Source organism: Convolutriloba macropyga, chromosome 3 (genome assembly GCF_964194025.1).
Source record: "Convolutriloba macropyga chromosome 3, txConMacr16.3, whole genome shotgun sequence".
In the NCBI taxonomy this organism is placed as follows: Eukaryota; Metazoa; Xenacoelomorpha; order Acoela; family Convolutidae; genus Convolutriloba; species Convolutriloba macropyga.
In genome coordinates, this window is record NC_134470.1 from 2,202,293 (window position 1) to 2,228,866 (window position 26,574).

Consider the following 26,574-nt stretch of genomic DNA (forward strand, 5'->3'; position numbering starts at 1 on the left):
CTCTAATTTTAATTTAGCAATTTGTCCGTTGGTCGATTTGTTTGCCTAGCTATGCAGGTTTTTTCGGACTTTCCATTCTCGCCACTGTTTCTTCATCAGGAGTGCATAAAAAATTAGTACCGAAGCAGAGTTTCACCGCTGTTTATTAATAGCCGACTCAGCTTCCCACAGACGGCTCTTGTAGTGCTCCTATTATTACAATTCAAAGAATTTGAATTGCATTGGGGCGCTGTCTTTTTTTATGATCTGTTCACTTATTTTCATGATTTTTGAAGTCAAATTGGAGTAGTGGTTTTGGTCACATCGAAACGGGAAGTGGAGTGAAAAAGCGAGTAGTTTTGCGCCGTGAATTTTTGTAACTCTAAATTTAAATTAGAGTGAGAAAACGGTGGTTGAACAAAAATTTGCTTTCTCACTAGTGATTTTTTGTTCACATGCGGCAATTTCGCTTTGATTTTTTCTGTTTTTTCAATTTTTTGGATTGGAATTTTTCTGAATGGTTTTGCCAATCCATTCATAGTTCATTCTAGGCGTAGTTTTTTTGTTTAAACCAAATTTCACTTTTTTAGCTAGTGGTTTTTTGTTCACATGCTGCATTTTAACTTTGATATTGTTTTTTTAAATTCTTTGATCTGAGTTTTTTAATCGGTTTTCTCAGTTCACTCATAGTCCCTTTTGGTTCTAGTCTTTTGTCTAGTCAATGAAAATTCTTTGAATTGTACATCAGAACTTGTCCTGCTATGTTTTTTTACTACTTCGTACTAAAATTTTATCGCTGTACTTCTGTTCACAGCTTGTTCAACATTTTCCGTGAAATCTTTTTGACTTCTCTAGGCTAGTTTTAGTGTTCTCTCATTCTGCTAAAACTGTTTTTAGCCAGTATTTGCACGGCAAAGCCATTCCAATTGAACGGAGTATCAAAAAACAAAATCAGAAATAGAAACGGGATAAACCCCTAAAGCCCAATGTTGGATGCCCATTACTCGAACTTATCTAATGCCCATTGGTATTGCCCATTGGTATTGATGCCAATATCTAATGCTCATTGGTATTGATACTAGACCCTGTGTTGTCTCACCACCAATTAGGAGTATGATCAGGGGAATCAATGGCTTTTTTTGGCTACCTCCCGGTTATGATTCCGATTTTCTAGTTTTAATCGGGCTCTATTTTTCTCTTTCGGTAACCGAGTAATACCTCACGTAAATGAGGTACATGGTCTTTATCGTCCTCAAGGGGCTTTCAAATTCCATGTGTAGCCGAGTTCTTGAGTGAATTCGTGAGGACTCTAACCCAGTGTGGTAATGTTTTCGGTTTAAAATCAACTCTGGTTTCAATTACAACAGTTGCATAACTTAAGCCACTGTATAGTTACTTAGACATTTTTTCCCTGACTCTGTTCTTGTCGTTTTTTGAAAGCATCATTTGCGAGACAAGAACTGATAGAGAAAGTAGTCTACTTCCGCAAGAGTTTCTCTACTGTTTTATTTTTTCGTAGTATTAGTCGCGTTCTAACATTTCTTTTTGGTTATCATGTATTATGTCACTCAAATGAGGTACATGATTTTTATCTTCCTCGGGAAGTTGTCAAACTCCAATGTGTAGATGCGCGTTGAATTAATTCGAGAGGACGATAACGCCATGTGGTTGTTCTTTTAAATCAACTCTGGTTTCAATTACAGCAGTTGAAAATAACTTACGCCGCTGCGTAATTGATTAGATGGCTTTCCAGTACTCTTTTCCCGTCGTTTTTTGAAGGCATCATTGGCGAGATGAGAATTGCGTCTTTTTGATTTTTGATTTTTTAAAATTGCCCTTGAACGAAGTTCGTAGCAATTTTTGTAAACGTGCTGGCCTTTTTCTTGCAAATTTCTTTTTCGGTAACCGAGTAATTCCTCACGTAAATGAGGTACATGGTCTTTATCGTCCTCAAGGGGCTTTCAAATTCCATGTGTAGCCGAGTTCTTGAGTGAATTCGTGAGGACTCTAACCCAGTGTGGTAATGTTTTCGGTTTAAAATCAACTCTGGTTTCAATTACAACAGTTGCATAACTTAAGCCACTGTATAGTTACTTAGACATTTTTCCCTGACTCTGTAAAATCAACTCTGGTTTCAATTACAACAGTTGCACATGCTGCATTTTAACTTTGATTTACTGTTTTGTTTTTTTTTACAGAGTCAGGGAAAAATGTCTAAGTAACTATACAGTGGCTTAAGTTATGCAACTGTTGTAATTGAAACCAGAGTTGATTTTAAACAGAAAACATTACCACACTGCGTTATCGTCCTCACGAATTCATTCAAGAACTCGGATACACATGGAATTTGAAAGCCCCTTGAGGACGATAAAGACCATGTACCGCATTTACGTGGTATTACTCGGTTACCGAAAGAGAAAAGTAGAGCCCGATTAAAACTAAAAAATCGGAATCAAACCCGGCAGGTAGCCAAAAAATGCCATTGATTCCCCTGATCATACTCCTAATTGGTGGTGAGACGACACAGGGTCTAGTATCAATACCAATGGGCATTAGATATGGTAGCTAAGAGCAAAGTTCGAGTAACGGGCATCCAACATTGGGCTTTAGGGGTTTATCCCGTTTCTATTTCTGATTTTGTTTTTTGATACTCTGTTCATTTGGAATGGCTTTGCCGTGCAAATACTGGCTAAAAACAGTTTTAGCAGAATGAGAGAACACTAAAACTAGCCTAGAGAAGTCAAAAAGATTTTACGGAAAATGTTGAACAAGCTGTGAAAAGAAGTACAGCGATAAAATTTTAGTACGAAGTAGTAAAAAAACATAGCAGGACAAGTTCCGATGTACAATTCAAAGAATTTTCATTGACTAAACAAAAGACTAGACCCAAAAGGGACTATGCGTGAACTGGGAAAACCGTTTAAAAAAACTGTTCATTAGATGTTATTACACTGTCTATTGTTACAAAATGTTTTATGCTCTTGATACAGCTTAAGGAAATCAAGTGTTACAGTTGAACTGTTTTAGGTTGCATCAAGATCTGTGGGACCAATCCTAGTGAACTATCTCAGTCCTCTTGTCGTTAGGAAGGCCCTGGAAAGATTAATAGACAACAGTGGAACATCAGTTGACGTGTTCCAATCACCTGAGATGGTGGACGAGAAACAAGACATGTACTGGAACTTGGTTTGGTACTTCAGCAGATTAGGATTCAGAACACACCTTGGCGACTTGTTGCTGAAATCAAAAACATTGAATGGAAGTGAACATGTTGAAAGTGACGAGGGTGTATCAACAGACAATGTAAGTTTGAATTTCTAACTAAGCTAACTTGAACATCAGTGAATTAGCAGATTTTAGCTCTATAAATATTTGAATAATGAGAAGTGAAAATTGAATGCATTAGAAAAATTCATCGCACTCAAAGGACTAGCTTTCAAATATAGTTTGCTAACTTCAATTAAAATACATTGGGTGCATCTGAGGAGACACTATGGTTAACACGGCTGGACTTCTAAGAACTTTGAACTCTGACTTTTTGATAAAAAGTCTGTTCTGTCCAGTCTATGCTTTTTAAGGACATCGGGCAGAATTGATGTAGTTAGAAGTGTGCGTATTTATTTGGACTTGATTTTAGGAGGATGAATTGTTGTCCGGTATCAAATGCAGACCTTCCTGTATCAGATTGGACGCCTCACAATTGCCACCCTCATCAACAGGTAGTGCAGGATGTGATCCTAGTGCAGTACATGTTAGTGCACTCTGGGATAGGATAGTAGAACCCCACCTGCGAAAGAGATCTCTTGGTGCTCGTGAAGCGCACAACACAGAATACGACCCAGCTTTCTCAGTACCGTGGGAATCAGAATTACCCTTGTACCTGAGCTGGGTGAAAAGTGAAGAGGGTGGGGGATGTGAGAGGTTGAGTAGTTTAGTGACTGAGTTGCCTGATAGATGGAAACCTGAAATCGCAAACAGCACTTTCGGTGAGTCAACGTTGATCAGTCAATTCTGGGAATGTTGAGTGTTCCCTCCTCCCCCCTCCCCCCATGAACTATTAATTGGTCGTTACAATGTTTGAACAAACAAGATTTTCTAATCACTGTTAATGTTTTTTACAGACTAGTAAAAGATGGGACTATCCGTTGCAATTTATTTACAGCGTGAGAAAGATGTAAAATATCAATTATTGATGGCCATAATCTGCATGAGAAAAAAAGAGATCTCAATTGCGATTAATCGTTGTTATTGCGACATTAAAACCTGAGCCAACGAGTTGAAATGCTTCCAGGACTGAAAATTTTAATAACTCATACTGGAAGAGCTGTCTCAGTTTACCTAACGAGTCAAGTTTAACCACTGTCAATTAATTCGGGAGCAAATATTGAAGATGGAAGTCAAGTGTAGTTATCAGTAGTTCTCAATTCCATTTAATGTCAATTAAGGCTCCTACGAGAAATGTGCACGTTATGCCTTGAAAAGTGTTCAACACTGACAGTTGATAGCTGACATTTGAGATGATTTTACAGAGCAGAAATAAGCATGAAACATGCCCAAATAGGCAAATTGTAGAACCATTTAACAAAAGTCTCTCTTGAGTGAAAGATATCCAAAAAAGTGCTTTTCGGAAGAGATACAGATTTTATTAGAAAAACTGAAAATTTATGATTAACCTGAACGAGATTTATGGAACAGGTTTGTCATTTCTGATCTAGAGGAATTACTGGCATTGCAGCGATGCATACAGTCTTTGAAAGTCTACAAGTGTAGTTTTAAAAACGTGGCAGTCGCGATTGAGGCTATGGAAAAATTGAGGTTATGCTTTGGGAATGTAGTTAGATCAGAATCTAAACTATGGTTTCAGATGCAATTTTTGGCGCCAAAGACATGGATGTGGTGATGAAGGACACGTTGTCATACCTGACTAAGTATTCTAACAAACCAAATGTGGAGCTGGCTCCTAACCCCAACAGAAGAGCACTCCACAGGGAGATGTTGTTCACGGCAATCGCAGCTTTAAACCACAGAAGAATCAATATCAGTGAGTATTCTACCTGTTCCAGGGATGACAACCAACCATAAAACGCTCTATAAGGATTTTATGAAAACTTAATACAAGAGTTACAGAGATGCAATATGTGGTCCGTTTTATTGTATGTAAGTTCGGTCGTACCAAGCTATGCTAAGTATGAGAGAAATTCATTCCTCTCATGATTAATTGCCCTCGAACGAAGTTTGTAGCAATTATATTAGTCCTGTCGGTCTTTTTTTATAGCTGCGAAGCTGTAAGCTGAGCAAAGCTATATTGCGGTGCTCTTGGTTTTTTTGTTTCGTCGTCTGGCGCCTTTTTTACGACTCGAAGAGGATTATTGGTTTTCTTAAGGTTTTTTTTTACCGGAAGTACTATTCGTTCAGACGATGTTTTGACCTAAAAGCGAAAGCGAGTAAAATTGCAGTGTGAACTAAATTTTTCTGAGCGAGAGAAGTTTTTTTGATCATGCCCTGCGTTTAGTGAATGACTTTTTGACTTGGAAAAGTAGTTTTTGACTGAATGGCTCATATAGATAACCGTTTTTAGCCGTTTTTTCGTCTAAGTGGCCCATTTTTTTTGCTTGTAAATTGGTTTTTTTGTAGAAATGATTTTTATTCGATGCTATATTGAAATGTAAACCTTGGCAATAAATAGCACAGTGTTTTGCAGAGCCTGAAAACGCGTTTCAAATTCAAAATTGGCATAAATTTCTTGATTTTTTAATTAATTTTTGGCTTTTGTCCTATTATTGTCTTCATTTTTGGATCTTTTAGCCGTCTTTTTGTCAAAAATCAGTCAATATGACAACTTCCCGTTCAGAATTCATATACTCAATGCCTCTTTTGACCTCGATGTAATTTTGTTTTATAAAATTGTACATATGCTAAACCGATTTTGGTAGTTTTTTTCCTTTTTTTCTCAGTTTTTTGTCTGTATTTTGGTTTTAATTACTAGAAATATTCTTTTTGTGCAACATGAAGGGCTTTATTTTCGTTTCAATGAAAACGTCAATAATTTTTTAGCGTTAAATTTTTGAAAAACAGTTAAATTTTTTTTATGAATGCAGTCCTAAAAATTTTTTGACCTTTTTTTTGCAAAATGTTTCATTGTTTCGTATGTTTGATTTCTGCTTTTTGTTTTTTGATCTGTTCAGGAGGATAGATTTTTGTCTCGGATGAATCATTGTTTTTTCTATTTTTCGAATGGTGAAAAATGAAATGGTGTTAGTTTTTCTTGTTTTTTTAAATTTGATTTTTAAACTTTCAAAAATTTAAACTTTGACTTGGACTTTCAAAAATCAAGAATTAGTCTTTGTTAAGGTGTTCCTTACATTGTGTCCATATTGTTCACAATTTAGCTTGTATGATTCCAGCTCTGTCCTGGCACCTACATTTATACTGGTTATATTGATTTTTTCAGTTATTAACAAATTGAATGATTTCGGCTTTTTCTTAGATTTTCGTCATTTCTTTGGGTTGCAATTGATTTCATTCAACATAAGGCAGTACTAAGAGTTTACTAGAAAGCCTTTTCCAGAATTTCCACTTATTACTTTTTATTGTTTTTTTTCCGACCTTGGTATTGTTCTTAAACATTTTTTTGCCTTTAAATATTACTGTTGCTTTTCTATGATTATTTTAATTTTTGAATTAGTTTGAAATCATGATGTCTAGCATATATACAACAAGAAAAAAGTAAATGTTGTTTTTGTCTTAATTGCATTGATGAGAAATCTAACTGTAGTAGTTTTCTGATTCTTAAATTTGAGCAATGTTTTTCGAAAAATTTAATTTGGTTTCTAAGTTACTATTAGCTGCCGTTTGCTTTAGCGATCTTTTTGGGATTAGAATCATGAATTATTTGAGGGCAGTTGATAGCCCTGTCAGCTTTTTGAGACTATCAGTGTTTTGACTATCCTAATTATTTTGCACTTATCCTTACCAAACGTTTTTAATAATAAGTATTTTTGCGGCATTTTGTTTCTCTTGGTGACAGTGGTTTAAATTTCACCAATTTTTAGATCAGACAAGGGGGTTCTAAATTAGTTTATGGTTTATTCAAAAAGGTAATGGTTTCAGCTGCAATTAGGGTTTTTGTCAAGTTTTTACGCTTCGAGTCGCTTCCGGAATTCTTCCGGCTATGTTCTTAAGGTTTTTTTTACCGGAAGTACTATTCGTTCAGACGATGTTTCGACCTAAAAGTGAAAGTGAGTAAAATTGCCGTGTGAACTAATTTCTTCTGAGCGAGAGAAAATTTTTGATCATAAGCTGCGTTTAGTGAATGACTTTTTGACTTTGAAAAGTAGTTTTTGACTGAATGGCACATATAGATAACCGTTTTTTGCGGTTTTTTCGTCTAAGTGGCCCAATTTTTTTGCTTTTAATTTGGTCTCTTGTAGAAATAAATTTTTTTCGATACCATATTGAAATGTAAACCTTGGAAATTGATACGACAGTGTTTTGCAGAGCCTGAAAATGCGGTTCAAGTTCAAAATTGACATATTTTTTGATTTTTTTAGTTGTTTTTTGGCTTTTTTCTATTAATTTCTGCATTTTTGGTTCCTGTAGTCGTCTTTTTTGTCAAAAATCAGTTAATATGGCAATTTCCTCTTGACAATTTGTATAATCAAGGCCTCTTTCTACCTCGCTGTAATTTTGTTTTTATAAAATTCTACATATGCTAATCCGGTTTTGGTAGTTTTTTTCCACTTTTACTGTTTTTTTTGTCTGTATATTGGTTTTAATTACTAGAAATAGTCTTTTTGTGCATCAAGAATTAGTCTTTGTTAAGGTGTTCCTTACATTGTGTCCATATTGTTCACAATTTAGCTTGTATGATTCCAGCTCTGTCCTGGCACCTACATTTATACTGGTTATATTGATTTTTTCAGTTATTAACAAATTGAATGATTTCGGCTTTTTCTTAGATTTTCGTCATTTCTTTGGGTCGCAATTGATTTCATTCAACATAAGGCAGTACTAAGAGTTTACTAGAAAGCCTTTTCCAGAATTTCCACTTATTACTTTTTATTGTTTTTTTTCCGACCTTGGTATTGTTCTTAAACATTTTTTTGCCTTTAAATATTACTGTTGCTTTTCTATGATTATTTTAATTTTTGAATTAGTTTGAAATCATGATGTCTAGCATATATACAACAAGAAAAAAGTAAATGTTGTTTTTGTCTTAATTGCATTGATGAGAAATCTAACTGTAGTAGTTTTCTGTTTCTTAAATTTGAGTAATTTTTTTCGAAAAATTTAATTTGGTTTCTAAGTTACTATTAGCTGCCGTTTGCTTTAGCGATCTTTTTGGGATTAGAATCATGAATTATTTGAGGGCAGTTGATAGTACTGTCAGCTTTTTGAGACTATCAGTGTTTTGACTATCCTAATTATTTTGCACTTATCCTTACCAAACGTTTTTAATAATAAGTATTTTTGCGGCATTTTGTTTCTCTTGGTGACAGTGGTTTAAATTTCACCAATTTTTAGATCAGACAAGGGGGTTCTGAATTAGTTTATGGTTTATTCAAAAAGGTAATGGTTTCAGCTGCAATTAGGGTTTTGTCAAGTTTTTACGCTTCGAGTCGCTTCCGGAATTCTTCCGGCTATGTTGTTAAGGTTTTTTTTTACCGGAAGTACTATTCGTTCAGACGATGTTTCGACCTAAAAGTGAAAGTGAGTAAAATTGCCGTGTGAACTAATTTCTTCTGAGCGAGAGAAAATTTCTGATCATAAGCTGCGTTTAGTGAATGACTTTTTGACTTTGAAAAGTAGTTTTTGACTGAATGGCACATATAGATAACTGTTTTTTGCGGTTTTTTCGTCTAAGTGGCCCAATTTTTTTGCTTTTAATTTGGTCTCTTGTAGAAATAAAATTTATTCGATACTATATTGAAATGTAAACCTTGGAAATTGATACGACAGTGTTTTGCAGCGCCTGAAAATGCGGTTCAAGTTCAAAATTGACATATTTTTTGATTTTTTTAGTTGTTTTTTGGCTTTTTTCTATTAATTTCTGCAGTTTTGGTTCCTGTAGTCGTCTTTTTTGTCAAAAATCAGTTAATATGGCAACTTCCTCTTGACAATTTGTATACTCAAGGCCTCTTTCTACCTCGCTGTAATTTTGTTTTTATAAAATTCTACATATGCTAATCCGGTTTTGGTAGTTTTTTTCCACTTTTACTGTTTTTTTGTCTGTATATTGGTTTTAATTACTAGAAATAGTCTTTTTGTGCATCAAGAATTAGTCTTTGTTAAGGTGTTCCTTACATTGTGTCCATATTGTTCACAATTTAGCTTGTATGATTCCAGCTCTGTCCTGGCACCTACATTTATACTGGTTATATTGATTTTTTCAGTTATTAACAAATTGAATGATTTCGGATTTTTCTTAGATTTTCGTCATTTCTTTGGGTTGCAATTGATTTCATTCAACATAAGGCAGTACTAAGAGTTTACTAGAAAGCCTTTTCCAGAATTTCCCTTATTACTTTTTATTGTTTTTTTTCCGACCTTGGTATTGTTCTTAAACATTTTTTTGCCTTTAAATATTACTGTTGCTTTTCTATGATTATTTTAATTTTTGAATTAGTTTGAAATCATGATGTCTAGCATATATACAACAAGAAAAAAGTAAATGTTGTTTTTGTCTTAATTGCATTGATGAGAAATCTAACTGTAGTAGTTTTCTGATTCTTAAATTTGAGTAATTTTTTTCCAAAAATTTAATTTGGTTTCTAAGTTACTATTAGCTGCCGTTTGCTTTAGCGACCTTTTTGGGATTAGAATCATGAATTATTTTAGGGTAGTTGATAGCCCTGTCAGCTTTTTGAGACTATCAGTGTTTTGACTATCCTAATTATTTTGCACTTATCCTTACCAAACGTTTTTAATAATAAGTATTTTTGCGGCATTTTGTTTCTCTTGGTGACAGTGGTTTAAATTTCACCAATTTTTAGATCAGACAAGGGGGTTCTAAATTAGTTTATGGTTTATTCAAAAAGGTAATGGTTTCAGCTGCAATTAGGGTTTTTGTCAAGTTTTTACGCTTCGAGTCGCTTCCGGAATTCTTCCGGCTATGTTGTTAAGGTTTTTTTTACCGGAAGTACTATTCGTTCAGACGATGTTTCGACCTAAAAGTGAAAGTGAGTAAAATTGCCGTGTGAACTAATTTCTTCTGAGCGAGAGAAAATTTTTGATCATAAGCTGCGTTTAGTGAATGACTTTTTGACTTTGAAAAGTAGTTTTTGACTGAATGGCACATATAGATAACCGTTTTTTGCGGTTTTTTCGTCTAAGTGGCCCAATTTTTTTGCTTTTAATTTGGTCTCTTGTAGAAATAAAATTTATTCGATACTATATTGAAATGTAAACCTTGGAAATTGATACGACAGTGTTTTGCAGCGCCTGAAAATGCGGTTCAAGTTCAAAATTGACATATTTTTTGATTTTTTTAGTTGTTTTTTGGCTTTTTTCTATTAATTTCTGCAGTTTTGGTTCCTGTAGTCGTCTTTTTTGTCAAAAATCAGTTAATATGGCAACTTCCTCTTGACAATTTGTATACTCAAGGCCTCTTTCTACCTCGCTGTAATTTTGTTTTTATAAAATTCTACATATGCTAATCCGGTTTTGGTAGTTTTTTTCCACTTTTACTGTTTTTTTGTCTGTATATTGGTTTTAATTACTAGAAATAGTCTTTTTGTGCATCAAGAATTAGTCTTTGTTAAGGTGTTCCTTACATTGTGTCCATATTGTTCACAATTTAGCTTGTATGATTCCAGCTCTGTCCTGGCACCTACATTTATACTGGTTATATTGATTTTTTCAGTTATTAACAAATTGAATGATTTCGGATTTTTCTTAGATTTTCGTCATTTCTTTGGGTTGCAATTGATTTCATTCAACATAAGGCAGTACTAAGAGTTTACTAGAAAGCCTTTTCCAGAATTTCCCTTATTACTTTTTATTGTTTTTTTTTCCGACCTTGGTATTGTTCTTAAACATTTTTTTGCCTTTAAATATTACTGTTGCTTTTCTATGATTATTTTAATTTTTGAATTAGTTTGAAATCATGATGTCTAGCATATATACAACAAGAAAAAAGTAAATGTTGTTTTTGTCTTAATTGCATTGATGAGAAATCTAACTGTAGTAGTTTTCTGATTCTTAAATTTGAGTAATTTTTTTCCAAAAATTTAATTTGGTTTCTAAGTTACTATTAGCTGCCGTTTGCTTTAGCGATCTTTTTGGGATTAGAATCATGAATTATTTGAGGGTAGTTGATAGCCCTGTCAGCTTTTTGAGACTATCAGTGTTTTGACTATCCTAATTATTTTGCACTTATCCTTACCAAACGTTTTTAATAATAAGTATTTTTGCGGCATTTTGTTTCTCTTGGTGACAGTGGTTTAAATTTCACCAATTTTTAGATCAGACAAGGGGGTTCTAAATTAGTTTATGGTTTATTCAAAAAGGTAATGGTTTCAGCTGCAATTAGGGTTTTTGTCAAGTTTTTACGCTTCGAGTCGCTTCCGGAATTCTTCCGGCTATGTTGTTAAGGTTTTTTTTACCGGAAGTACTATTCGTTCAGACGATGTTTCGACCTAAAAGTGAAAGTGAGTAAAATTGCCGTGTGAACTAATTTCTTCTGAGCGAGAGAAAATTTTTGATCATAAGCTGCGTTTAGTGAATGACTTTTTGACTTTGAAAAGTAGTTTTTGACTGAATGGCACATATAGATAACCGTTTTTTGCGGTTTTTTCGTCTAAGTGGCCCAATTTTTTTGCTTTTAATTTGAACTCTTGTTGAAATAAATTTTATTCGATACTATATTGAAATGTAAACCTTGGAAATTGATACGACAGTGTTTTGCAGAGCCTGAAAATGCGGTTCAAGTTCAAAATTGACATATTTTTTGATTTTTTAGTTGTTTTTTGGCTTTTTTCTATTAATTTCTGCATTTTTGGTTCCTGTAGCCGTCTTTTTTGTCAAAAATCAGTTAATATGGCAACTTCCTCTTGACAATTTGTATACTCAAGGCCTCTTTCTACCTCGATGTAATTTTGTTTTTATAAAATTCTACATATGCTAATCCGGTTTTGGTAGTTTTTTTTTCCACTTTTACTGTTTTTTTCGTCTGTATTTTGGTTTTAATTACTAGAAATAGTCTTTTTGTGCAACATGAGGGAATTTAATTTTGTTTAAATAAAAATGCAATTATTTGTTAGTGTTAAGTTTTTGAAAAACAGTTACATTTTTTTTCATTAAGGCAGTCTTGAACATTTTTCGACCAATTTTTTTTTTTACAAAATGTTTCAATGTTTTGTATGTTTGACTTCTGTTCTTTTTTTGTTTTGTTTCGGAGGTTGGATCTTTGTCTCGGTTGACTCGTTGTCTTTTCTATGTCTCGAACGCTGAACAATGAAATAAATTATTTGTTTTTTTTTATTTTTTCAATTTGGTTTTTAACTTTCAAAAATCAAGAATTAGTCTTTGTTACGGCGTTCCTTACCTTGTGCCCATATTCTTCACATTCTAGTTTCCATCATTTTGGACTTGTCCTGGCATCTACTTTTATACTGGTTGTTTTGATTTTTTTAGTTAATAAAAAATTGACTAATTTCAGCTTTTTCTTAGATTTTCGTCATTTCTTTGGTTTGCAATTCATTTCAGTATAAATGATTTCTGAGACTTTGCTAGAAAACTTCTTCCAAAATTTCTACTTATCACTATTTATTGCAATTTTCTTCAGGCCTTGGTGCTGTTTTTAAACAATTGTTTGCCTTTGATTATTTTTCTGTTGCTCGTCTTTTCTATGGTTAGTTTAATTTTTGAATTAGTATGAAATCATGTTGTCTGGAATATATACATCGAGGAGCAAAGATTTGTTGTTTTTGTCTTTATTGCAGTAATTAGAAACCTAATTGTAAGTAACTTTTCAATTCTTAAGTTTGAGCTTTCTTTTTTGAAAAATTTAACTTAGTTTCTAAGATTATTTTCTGCCGTTTGTTTTCTCTTGGTGAGTGTTATAATTTTCAGCCATTTTTAGGTCAGACCTGGGGAGTCAATTAGTTAATGGTTTTATACAAAATGTAATGGCTTCAGTTGCAATTATGGTTTTTTGTGAAGTTTTGATGCTTCGAGTCGCTTCCGGATTTCTTCCGGCAATGTTTTCGTTTTAAATTTGTTCACACAGCAAAGCTGAAAAAGCCAAATTTTCTGAATTACTTCTTCCTTTCACTTACGGTATTTGCGCGCGTGACGTCATTTTCACTCGCTTTACCAAAAGTTTTTAGGTTATTTGCATGATTAGATTTTGATCATACGTGACTTATTATCTCACTCAAAAAAATGAGTTTTGCAGTTGAGTTTGATTTGATTTTGTTTAAGGTCAAAGGAACTCATATGTGCAGTAAAGGTCCCTAATAAGAGGCTTCTACGGAATGAATTTTAACAAGCTTTATTAATTTATCGCTGAATGTTTTTTACATAGCTTTTTGAGCGGCGTCGATTTTCAATTTAGATCTGTATCAGTTTCTATCTCTATTATATGGCACGCAGGTCTATTCTTTCGCAGCTATTCCGGCAATCTGGCGGCTATTTTATGCAATTTTTCGCTTGAGCAATTTTTAGTCTGACGCTTTTGACTTTTCGTCCTCAAAAACGGGATAAACAGGTACCGCTCAGCGGGCATTAAGTGCTCTTAGAGCCTTTCAGCTCTGTTTCAGCTCAAACTGTCTTGGAGACTTATACTTATGGTGTGAAGGGCGGTTCTTAGAGGTTGAAGACAACCCCGCTGTTGACCCTCCCCCCACTATTGCTGTCAATTTTTTTCTTTTTTTTAGGTTTTTCCAGCCTCAAAAGCCGAGGAACATCGTATTGGGTTTGACAATAGTTTACTGTATACTTTTTAAATGTAATGGAATGTTTTTAATAGCCGCACAGCGATAGCTGGGGCTATTATGGGCCTTCTCTTGGTTTTTTATTTCGTCCTCATAATCTTTGTTACGACCATATGGCGTCACAGCCACTTTTTTTTTATTCGTTCATGCAATTTCAACTGATTTGCATGTGTGACGTCATTTTCGCTCTTAGTGGAGCGAGTTTTTTGTTCATGCGCGTGAATAAATTTTTGGTCACACTTGACTTACCTCACTCCCAAAAATGACTTCCTCACTTTGAAATTGACTTTTATTTACTTTAATTCAAAGAGATAAGGTCAAATGTGTGTGTCACTCTAAATGAAGGGTATTTGAGATCAGCTAATAGAGGCAGCAATAACTTATACAGATTTTTAATCAAAATAAAACAGATCAGCCTTCAATGAAAAGACGAATTTTTTTGGTGTCTTTTTACTGTTTTTTTACTGCCGATCTACGAATTTATTGCGGCTATTTTCTGGCAATCTGCCAGATATGTTTCAAGATTTCAACACCACAAAATTTAGCATTTTTTTTACCAAACTTGCATTTTAAATTTTTTTTGACATTTATTGTCATTCAGATTCTTCAGCCTAACAGAAAATCTCCGTTAGGGTTTGATGATAAAGTACTGGAAAATGTTCTTTGGCCATGGATTAGTTTTCAACTATTATCACAAATTTTAGCAGTTTTTTATGCAACTTTCAAGTTTTTTGAAAGTTTTTGTCTTTTTTTGCGTTTATCTAGCCTCAAGAGCCAAGATCCCTCCTCGAGGGTTTGATAATAGGTGACTGTATAGTTTCCTATAGTAATGGAATGATTATCAACATTTCAACATCACGATTTTTGGCAATTTTTTTGTTAAAACTTGCAATTTTTTCAAGGTTATGAAAATTGTTGTCTGTTTTTAGGTTTTGCCAGCCTCAAAAGCCTAGGAACATCGTCTGAGGTTTTACAATAGATTACTGTATAGTTTTTAAATGTAATGGAATGTTTTTCAAGATTTCAACATCACAAAATTTAGCATTTTTTTTTTTACTAAACTTGCATTTTTAAAATTTTTTTGACATTTATTGTCATTCTTGTTTTTCAGCCTAACAGAAAATCTCTGTTAGGATTTGATGATAAAGTACTGGAAAATTGTCTTTGGCCATGGAATGGTTTTCAACTATTTTCACAAATTTTAGCAGTTTTTTATGCAACTTGATTTTTTCAAGCTTTTAAGTTTTTTTTGTCATTTTTTAGGTTTCTCCAGCCTCAAGAGCCACAGAGCCTCCGCTAGGGTTTGATAAGAGGCTTTTACGGAATGAATTTTGACAAGCTTTATTAATTTATCGCTGAATGTTTTTTACCTAGCTTTTTGAGCGGCGTCGATTTTTTTTTTCAAATTTAGATCTGTATCTGTTTCTCTCTCTATTATATGGCACGCAGGTCTATTCTTTCGCAGCTATTCCGGCAATCTGGCGGCTATTTTATGCAATTTTTAGCTTGAGCAATTTTTAGTCTGACGCTTTTGACTTTTCGTCCTCAAAAACGGGATAAACAGGTACCGCTCAGCGGGCATTAAGTGCTCTTAGAGCCTTTCAGCTCTGTTTCAGCTCAAACTGTCTTGGAGACTTATACTTATGGTGTGAAGGGCGGTTCTTAGAGGTTGAAGACAACCCCGCTGTTGACCCTCCCCCCCACTATTGCTGTCAATTTTTTTCTTTTTTTTTTAGGTTTTTCCAGCCTCAAAAGCCGAGGAACATCGTATTGGGTTTGACAATAGTTTACTGTATACTTTTTAAATGTAATGGAATGTTTTTAATAGCCGCACAGCGATAGCTGGGGCTATTATGGGCCTTCTCTTGGTTTTTTATTTCGTCCTCATAATCTTTGTTACGACCATATGGCGTCACAGCCACTTTTTTTTTATTCGTTCATGCAATTTCAACTGATTTGCATGTGTGACGTCATTTTCGCTCTTAGTGGAGCGAGTTTTTTGTTCATGCGCGTGAATAAATTTTTGGTCACACTTGACTTACCTCACTCCCAAAAATGACTTCCTCACTTTGAAATTGACTTTTATTTACTTTAATTCAAAGAGATAAGGTCAAATGTGTGTGTCACTCTAAATGAAGGTTATTTGAGATCAGCTAATAGAGGCAGCAATAACTTATACAGATTTTTAATCAAAATAAAACAGATCAGCCTTCAATGAAAAGACGAATTTTTTTTGGTGTCTTTTTACTGTTTTTTTACTGCCGATCTACGAATTTATTGCGGCTATTTTCTGGCAATCTGCCAGATATGTTTCAAGATTTCAACACCACAAAATTTAGCATTTTTTTTTACCAAACTTGCATTTTAAATTTTTTTTGACATTTATTGTCATTCAGATTCTTCAGCCTAACAGAAAATCTCCGTTAGGGTTTGATGATAAAGTACTGGAAAATGTTCTTTGGCCATGGATTAGTTTTCAACTATTATCACAAATTTTAGCAGTTTTTTATGCAACTTTCAAGTTTTTTGAAAGTTTTTGTCTTTTTTTGCGTTTATCTAGCCTCAAGAGCCAAGATCCCTCCTCGAGGGTTTGATAATAGGTGACTGTATAGTTTCCTATAGTAATGGAATGATTATCAACATTTCAACATCACGATTTTTGGCAATTTTTTTGTTAAAACTTGCAATTTTTTCAAGGTTATGAAAATTGTTGTCTGTTTTTAGGTTTTGCCAGCCTCAAAAGCCTAGGAACATCGTCTGAGGTTTTACAATAGATTACTGTATAGTTTTTAAATGTAATGGAATGTTTTTCAAGATTTCAACATCACAAAATTTAGCATTTTTTTTTACTAAACTTGCATTTTTAAAATTTTTTTGACATTTATTGTCATTCTTGTTTTTCAGCCTAACAGAAAATCTCTGTTAGGATTTGATGATAAAGTACTGGAAAATTGTCTTTGGCCATGGAATGGTTTTCAACTATTTTCACAAATTTTAGCAGTTTTTTATGCAACTTGATTTTTTCAAGCTTTTAAGTTTTTTTTGTCATTTTTTAGGTTTCTCCAGCCTCAAGAGCCACAGAGCCTCCGCTAGGGTTTGATAAGAGGCTTTTACGGAATGAATTTTGACAAGCTTTATTAATTTATCGCTGAATGTTTTTTACCTAGCTTTTTGAGCGGCGTCGATTTTTTTTTTCAAATTTAGATCTGTATCTGTTTCTCTCTCTATTATATGGCACGCAGGTCTATTCTTTCGCAGCTATTCCGGCAATCTGCCGGCAATTTTTCGCTTGAGCAATTTTTCGTCTGACGCTTTTGACTTTTCGTCCTCAAAAACGGGATAAACAGGTAGCGCTCAGCGGGCATTAAGTGCTCTTAGAGCCTTTCAGCTCTGTTTCAGCTCAAACTGTCGTGGAGACTTATACTTATGGTGTGAAGGGCGGTTCTTAGAGGTTGAAGACAACCCCGCTGTTGACCCCCCACTATTGCTGTCAATTTTTGTCTTTTTTTAGGTTTTTCCAGCCTCAGGGGAGGAAAGCCGAGGAACATCGTATTGGGTTTGACAATAGTTTACTGTATACTTTTTAAATGTAATGGAATGTTTTTAATAGCCGCACAGCGATAGCTGGGGCTATTATTGGCCTTCTATTGGTTTTTATTTCGTCCTCATGATTTTTGTTACGACCATATGACGTCACAGCCACTTTTTTTTATTCGTTCATGCGATTTCAACTGATTTGCATGTGTGACGTCATTTTCGCTCTTAGTGGAGCGAGTTTTTTTGCTCATGCGCGTGAATAAATTTTTAGTCACACTTGACTTACCTCACTCCCAAAAATGTCTTGCTCACTTTGAAATTGACTTTTATTTACTTTAATTCAAAGAGATAAGGTCAAATGGGTGTGTCACTCTAAATGAAGGTTATTTGAGATCAGCTAATAGAGGCAGCAATAACTTATACAGATTTTTAATCAAAATATAACAGATCAGCCCTCAACGAAAAGACAAACTTTTTTGGACTGTCTTTTTTACTGTTTTTTTTAGGCTGCCGATCTACGAATCTATTGCGGCTATTTTCTGGCAATCTGCCAGATATGTTTCAAGATTTCAACACCACAAAATTTAGCATTTTTTTTTTACCAAACTTGCATTTTAAATTTTTTTTTGACATTTATTGTCATTCTTGTTTTTCAGCCTAACAGAAAATCTCTGTTAGGATTTGATGATAAAGTACTGGAAAATTGTCTTTGGCCATGGAATGGTTTTCAACTATTTTCACAAATTTTAGCAGTTTTTTATGCAACTTGATTTTTTCAAGCTTTTTGAAGTTTTTTTGTCATTTTTTAGGTTTCTTCAGCCTCAAGAGCCACAGAGCCTCCTCTAGGGTTTGATTGTAGGTTATTGCATAGCCTCAAGATGTAATGGAATGTTTTCAAGATTTTAATATCAGCAATTTTTGAAAAATAATTGCTATTTTTTTCAGGTTTTCTGAATCTTTTTGATTTTTTTAATCATTTTTTCCGGCACCTGGATCCCAGGGACCTCCTCCAAAGATTAACGCTAAGCCCTCGCATACTAGATTTCTAATTAGCTATCTAGAGTTAATGGAATGGTTATCAATGTTTCAATGACTCCAGCGTTTGCAATTTTTTGATGAAATTTAATTTTTTTTCAATTTTTTTGGAAAAAAATTATCATGTTCCACGTTTATGGATAGTTATGAGCCAGTGAAACTTTTTGAAGCTTGAAATAGGATACTAAATAGTCTAGGGAGACAAGAAAATTGTTTTGGAAGATTTTAATACCTTGAATTTCAGCAAGGTTTTGTTAAAATTTGCGATTGTTTTTAAAATATTCGAATGTTTTTGTACTTTCCTGAGTTCAACGACCATTACTGGCCAACGAAACCTTCAAATCTTGCAGATGGTTTACTTGACATAACTCCAGAGGCAAAAAATATATTTGAAATTTTTCACTACGAAATCTGGGAGCTTTTCAAATTTGCAATATTTTGCAATTTTTTAAATATCAGTTTTTTATTTGATTTATCTGCTAACAAGGCTAGGAAACCAAAAGTTGCAGAGTCGAATCAAGCTAAAGCGAGCCTCGTTAAACCGTGGCTAGCTACTGACGAAGCCTATTGCTCGCCGATCGTTTGAGAGCAATTCGCTCGACGTCAGTCGGTTATGTTTGTAAACTTGTGGATTTTTATTCAACTTTTGCTTGATCATTCTTGTTCTAGAATATTCTTTAACTAGTCGGGTGACTTTTTCCCGCTTGTAATCTTTAGTTTTGAGTGATTTCAATTGCTCTTTCTACGAAATGACGTTTTTTGCTAAAGTAAAAACGATTGTTTCATATGATATAGCAAAGACATGATTACTGAGTTGTTGATGCTTGTGTCGAGGAGGTCGGGGTTCGCATTCCTCTGGTGGGAATTTTGTTTCCATAAAAGGTTATCTAGGCTACAGCACCTAAATCATCGCAAGCAGTACCATTAGAGCTGGTACTGATTGTTTTCAACAATTCTTTCACGCATTCAATTACGCAATGTGGTGAATACTGTCAATGTCAAAAGCAAAATCAAAAGAAACTGGATCAACAGATAGAGCACAGTCATTAAGTCGTAGTGCGTTAGGTTACCAAAGTTATTAGAGCGATTGCTAGATGATATTAGTATTAAGCTTATTACCCTTCAGTTTAGAATTTGAGGTAAGTATAGGTTAAGAATCTAAGTGAAACGGCACACTGAATTAGGACAATTTTTGATACTTAGGAAGAAGTTTTTATAGCTGCGAAGCTGTAAGCTGAGCGAAGCTATATTGCGGTGCTCTTGGTTTTTTTTTGTTTCGTCGTCTGACGCTCTTTTTTCGTTTTACATTTGTTCACACAGCAAAGCTGAAAAAGTCAAATTTTCTGAATGACTTCTTCCTCTCACTAACGGCATTTGCGCGCGTGACGTCATTTCTTACTCGCTTTAGCAACAGTTTTTAGGTTATTTGCGTGATTAGATTTTGATCATACGTGACTTACCTCACTCAATAAAATGACTTTTGCACTTTAAAACTTAAGTTTAAATTGAATTTGTTTAAGGTTAAAGGAACTCATTTGTGCAGTAAAGGTCCCTAATAAGAGGCTTCTGCGGAATGAATTTTAACAAGCTTTATTAATTTATCGCTGAATGTTTTTTTACTTAGTTTTTTGAGCGGCGTCGATTTTTTTTCAATTTAGATCTGTATCTGTTTCTATCTCTATTATATGGCACGCTGGTCTATTCTTTCGCAGCTATTCCGGCAATCTGCCGGCTATGTTCTTCAATTTCTATGTCTTCTTTTTTCTTTTTCTGTTTCAATTCCGATGTGCGTCTAGCGCGTCAACGGCGGCTATTTTCCGTTAGTCTGCCGGTTATTTTTTAGTTTTTCTTTTTTGAGAATTATCACAGGAGCTTTGAAAACTCATATCGAAAGGATTAGGAAGTTTTTGAATTTGTGCGTTTTGGCCATAGTAAACAAAGTTTACTGAACGCAGACAAAATATGCCGTTTTTGCATTGTCTTCTTTTTCAACCTGTTTCTTGTTCACAACAAGTTTCTTGTTGCTATTTTTTCAACCAGTAAAAAATACCCACATAGGATTGCCTATGTAGCTTCATCGGCTCAGTCCACTAATTTTAGACTCCGTGTCACAATTCAGAAAGTTTGTTGGACTTTATTTGAATGTCGGTATTTTTACAGATTTGCTCTCGGCGCTCATTGATTTTTGATTTCATTATGAAATCATTCAGCAGAATTTTGCTCCGTTTTTTTAACCTCGCCGGAATAGTACATGTATAAAAGAGCGCTTGGCTTTAGGGCATGAGCAGCTACTTTAAGTGAGAAGTTTTTTGCAAAATTTTGTTCGCTTGAGGTAGTGATTACTATTTTTGCTGATTCTCGTTTGTCCGATTTCATCACAAATGCTCCTTAAGGCTAAAAAACAATTGATGGTTCCTATTTGCTATTGAGGGATTAGTTAATGGGATTTAACTTAGAAAAAATTCTACCCTTTGTCTTTAATGTAAAACTTTTATTTCTGACCTTATTTATATTTATTTTGGCATTTTGGTTGATTAGCAATAATTACAAGTCTTGTCCTCGTTAACAAGTTTCATTTCAGTCAAGGGTACTTCGTACCGCGACAATGTTGAAAATATTTTTTAATTTGAATTTTGCTCTACAATTTTGTCATTACATACTGCAATGGCGTTTATTTTGTACTGTTTCGGGGCGTCTTTTAGCTTTGATCTTTTTTGCTCAATTGTTGAGGTTCAATTGCTTTGAAATTTTGAAATAATCTCTTGTAATCAAAGCAGTCAGAGACTCAGATATGTAGTTCCTTGACTTTTGTGATCCCTATTTATGTAAAATTATGCCACAATTGAATCAAATCAAATGATACAAAAGAATTTTGTTCAATACAATTTTGCATATATGAAACGAAGTTTATTTTAAACAAGCTGTGATGGAAATACTTAACTGAATGCAGTACCAGATCAATGCATCATGAGCCTTGTTAGTCAGGTTTTGAGGTTCGCTCTTTTTTTCACTATCTATTGTTTCTCTATATTTTTCTAAAGATACTGAAAAATAAACGATCAATCTTGCTTCTCATTTTGAGGTTGTTGCTTCTGATTCTGTTGTTTGAATTGATTTGTGTTATCGGAAAGTAAAAACTCCTTTTCATAAAATGAGCTAGATATTCAGAAATGAGGTTTCATCAATTATTTGAAACAAAAGTTGTCGTGCTATGTTTTCAGAACAATATTCTGATTTTGCCAATTTTGCCGCTTGAAAACATAGTGAAATAAATTTAACTTATACACGCTAGTTTTGTTCAATGGAACTTTAAGGGCAAACAAAAATCATTCGTCAGCAAGCAATTTGACTTTTGTGATCTCGTCGACTTTTGAGATCCGTATTTATGTAAAGTTATGCCACAATCGAATTGAATCAAATGATAGGAAAGAAATTTGTTCAGTACAATTTTGCATATATGAAACAAAGTTTGTTTTAAGTAGGCCGTAATGGAAATACTTTACGGAATGCAGTACCAGTTCAATGCATCATGAGCTTTGTTATTCATATTTTTGAGGTTCGCTTCTGGTTATCCTGATCAGTTTTTTCTCATTTTTTTTCTAAAGTTACTGAAAGTCCAACGGGCAAACTTGCTTCTTTTTCTGAGTTTGTTGCTTCCGATATTGTTGTTTAAGTTGATTTGCGTTATCGGAAATTAAAAACTCCTTTTTATAAAACGTGCTAGATATTCAGAAATGAGGTTTCATCAATTATTTGAATTCTATTTCAGAGTTTTCGTGCTATATTTTTAGAACAATATTCTGGTTTTGATAATTTTGCCGCTTTTTAACATTGTGAAATAATTTTAACTTATGCAGGCTAGTTTTGTTCAATGGAACTTAAAGGGAAAATAAAGCAAATAAATTCGTCAGTAATTAATTTGACTTTCGTGATCTAGTGGACTTTTGGGATCCCTATTTATGTAAAATTATGCCACAATTGAATTGAATCAAATGATAGGAAAGAAATTTGTTCAGTGCAATTTTGCATGTATGAAACAAAGTTTGTGTTAAATGGGCTGTTGTAGAAATACTTATCTGAATGCAGTACCAGTTCAGTGCATCATGAGCTCTGTTATTCAAGTTTTTGGTGTTCGTTTTTGGTTATCTAGATCAGTTTTTCTAAAGTTACTGAAAATCCAGCGGGGAAACTCGCTTCTTATTTTGAGGTTGTTGCTTCTGATTCTGTTGTTTGAATTGATTTGTGTTATCGGAAAGTAAAAACTTCTTTTCATAAAACGAGCTAGGTATTCAGAAATGAGGTTTCAATAATTATTTGAAATAAAAGTTGTCGTGCTATGTTTTCAGAACAATATTCTGATTTTGCCAATTTTGCCGCTTGAAAACATAGTGAAATAAATTTAACTTATACACGCTAGTTTTGTTCAATGGAACTTTAAGGGCAAACAAAAATCATTCGTCAGCAAGCAATTTGACTTTTGTGATCTAGTCGACTTTTGAGATCCGTATTTATGTAAAGTTATGCCACAATCGAATTGAATCAAATGATAGGAAAGAAATTTGTTCAGTACAATTTTGCATATATGAAACAAAGTTTGTTTTAAGTAGGCCGTAATGGAAATACTTTTACGGAATGCAGTACCAGTTCAATGCATCATGAGCTTTGTTATTCATATTTTTGAGGTTCGCTTCTGGTTATCCTGATCAGTTTTTTCTCATTTTTTTTTTCTAAAGTTACTGAAAATCCAACGGGCAAACTTGCTTCTTTTTCTGAGTTTGTTGCTTCCGATATTGTTGTTTAAGTTGATTTGCGTTATCGGAAATTAAAAACTCCTTTTTATAAAACGTGCTAGATATTCAGAAATGAGGTTTCATCAATTATTTGAATTCTATTTCAGAGTTTTCGTGCTATATTTTTAGAACAATATTCTGGTTTTGATAATTTTGCCGCTTTTTAACATTGTGAAATAATTTTAACTTATGCAGGCTAGTTTTGTTCAATGGAACTTAAAGGGAAAATAAAGCAAATAAATTCGTCAGTAATTAATTTGACTTTCGTGATCTAGTGGACTTTTGGGATCCCTATTTATGTAAAATTATGCCACAATTGAATTGAATCAAATGATAGGAAAGAAATTTGTTCAGTACAGTTTTGCATGTATGAAACAAAGTTTGTGTTAAATGGGCTGTTGTAGAAATACTTATCTGAATGCAGTACCAGTTCAGTGCATCATGAGCTCTGTTATTCAAGTTTTTGGTGTTCGTTTTTGGTTATCTAGATCAGTTTTTCTAAAGTTACTGAAAATCCAGCGGGGAAACTCGCTTCTTATTTTGAGGTTGTTGCTTCTGATTCTGTTGTTTGAATTGATTTGTGTTATCGGAAAGTAAAAACTTCTTTTCATAAAACGAGCTAGGTATTCAGAAATGAGGTTTCAATAATTATTTGAAATAAAAGTTGTCGTGCTATGTTTTCATAACAATATTCTGATTTTGCCAGTTTTGCCGCTTCAAAACATAGTGAAATAAATTTAATTTATACACGCTAGTTTTGTTCAATGGAACTTTAAGGCAAATAAATCGTTCCTCAGAAACCTATTTGACAAAAGCTTAATCTTTGTTTGTCTGGCTTTGTTTTAGCCGCAATGGAAATAGCGCGAAATCACACCGCTTTAGCCTACAACAATGCTGCATTGCAAAATCTAAATTAGGCTCCTATTAGTGTTTTTAACTGAATGGGGGAAAGCGGCAAAACTTGCTTCTGATTTTCAATGATTTTGGGTTAGGTTTTTGCTTCTAAGAAAAACATGAAAGCTTTTTATTGATTTTTTGACGTCTTCTTTTGTTAGTGTTTTTGAGCCCAGTGAACTTCCTTTGTAAAGTAACCAGTATCAAATGCATTTAAATCTGAAATAGGATTCAATAATATTGAACTTTGAGAAAAACTTGAAGAAAATTAGAGTCATTAATACAAGGAAGTTGGTACCTAAAATGTTGATGATATAAAAGCAACAGCTTTGTCCACAATTTTTTCTTGGAAAAATGCTTGCGCAGGCAGTTTTGCTTCCAGAACTCTTTTTCTTCTCGTTTTTGGAAAATTGAATTATTAAACAGTTGCCATTTTTGAAGAAGCTAGCTAAAAGACAATTTTTACAGAGGAGGCAATATTTCTCTGCAATTTCATTTCAGATATAGTTATATGATGCATTCTTTGTTTTCAAATACGAATGTGGGAACGTTTTGTACCAATCATAGAATAATGCAAGCCTTCTTGTCAAGATTATAACATATCATATCGTACACGATGAAAATGTTTCTAATAAGGCGAATTCTTAGCTTGTGAGAATTTATAAGATCTCAGCCAAGGTCAAACTACGCTTGGTCTGACAAATTATAATAAGACAGTTTTTTAAACGATATAAGTTTTTGGTTGGGAGTTTTAGATGACAGCTCAGTTATCGAACAGTGATATAAGTGTTTCTGTGTGGTTTTAAGAACCAGATTGAGTTGCTGAGAAACAAGAAATCTATCGCTGGTTTTATGACAGTTTTAGCGGCTATGATTTTTTTTGACCTCTATTTTTTTTATTTTAATCGATTGTTCATTTTAGTTCGACACACAGCTCATAATAAATTGCTCGTCTGTTGGTCTTTTTAATGCAATTTTTCTTACTTCCAGGTTCTCGTCTGATCGTTTTTCAACTATAGGAACGTTGGTCCTCACAAGCCTGATAAACAGGTAAAACTCGGAGTCTTTTTCATCCTTACGGCTTACCAGCTCTTTAGGAGACATAAATTCATGGTATGAAGAGCGGTTCCTTGATTCCCTCGCTCGAGTTTGATTCCCTCGCTCCCATCGCCCCACTTCACCCCCCCCCCCCCCCCCCCCCCCACCGCTCATCCACTCCACCCCTCGTCCTCATTCCACCCGTAACACCGCACGTTTGAACCCCCCCCCCCGGCCGCGCTTACCACCCGCACCCGATCCTCCATACTCACCACACCTCCCCCTCAATAAAGCTAAAGCTAGCCTCCCTAAACTGCAGCTACATACTGACGGAGACAACCGCTCACCAGTCGTTTGTGAGCAATTCTCCCGAATTAAGTGGTTGTTTTTCTTTTCAGAGAAAACATTGGTTATAACTAGTAAGTTTCGAGCATTCAATCGTTCTTTGTAATAGCCATCGATCCGTTTTGCTAAATTTTGACAAACGAGAAAGCGCCTTTTCACGCTTTTTTGTGAGCTTTACTTTTTCTTTCATTAATTTCTATAGTATTGAAGAGATTGAATAACTTTTCATTTTTTGGGAACATTGAAATCTATATATGTCAATATATCTAATTCACATAGTTTGTAAATGAGGAAAGCGAAAGAAAGCTGGACTATTATATTATGGTACTTGCGTTTTTTAATCAGTAGAATTATTAGATTTCTGTTTCAATTCAGCTTGTTGTAATTGATGTTTTAATTCGGCGTATCAACTAGTTTAGGCCTTCTGTATCAGATTTTCCTTCCTTTCTTCAAAAATTGATAATTTTAAAAGTGTAAAAGTATGTTAAAAAAACAAACATTAAAGCACACGTGACATCTTAATCGTCTTTTGAGTTATAAAGTCAGTGCCGAAAATTGTGTCAGAATCGAAATCACGATGGATAATACGACAGTTAATTTGCTACCGTCTTATCTCTATTGTTTACTGCTCGTTGTAATTTTATCGGCGATCGGTCATGTATTAATTTTGTTGATTGGACTTCCTAATAATTACAAAATATTTGTAACCCGTCTATACTTAAACTTCACTTGTGATACTTTCTTTGCTACGGTTATTTTTTTCGGGCTGTTGGACGCTTTTGTTTATACAGATTTGAACAGCACCAAAACCGCCTTCTTCATTTTCTTGTGTTGTTTTCTGGCTATCAGTTACTTTTATTACTCTGTGCAGAATAGCTTTGAGCTTTGGAGCGATGATCAAAATTCCGAATCGCTCGAAGATGAATTGCTTTCTGATATAAAGGTTGCCAAGTTGTATCATGGCGCTGTAGTTCTTGGTGCGGTTTATTTGTGTTACAGTTTGTACTGGAATTATGGAGATA

General features: G+C 34.1%; 2 protein-coding genes across 3 annotated transcripts in view; one reads left to right on the plus strand and one right to left on the minus strand.

The window, feature by feature from the left end:
• LOC142335868 (KICSTOR complex protein ITFG2-like) overlaps window positions 1–26,574 on the minus strand; it is a 408,175-nt gene that overhangs the window by 280,901 nt on the left and 100,700 nt on the right. The window lies entirely within an intron of this gene.
• Window positions 1–26,574, plus strand: part of LOC142335864 (uncharacterized) — a 103,255-nt gene that overhangs the window by 64,019 nt on the left and 12,662 nt on the right. Inside the window, exons 17-19 of the mRNA XM_075384194.1 lie at window positions 3,007–3,282; window positions 3,617–3,965; window positions 4,844–5,020. Coding sequence (XP_075240309.1) covers window positions 3,007–3,282; window positions 3,617–3,965; window positions 4,844–5,020 — 802 coding nt within the window. The remainder of the gene's footprint in view (window positions 1–3,006; window positions 3,283–3,616; window positions 3,966–4,843; window positions 5,021–26,574) is intronic.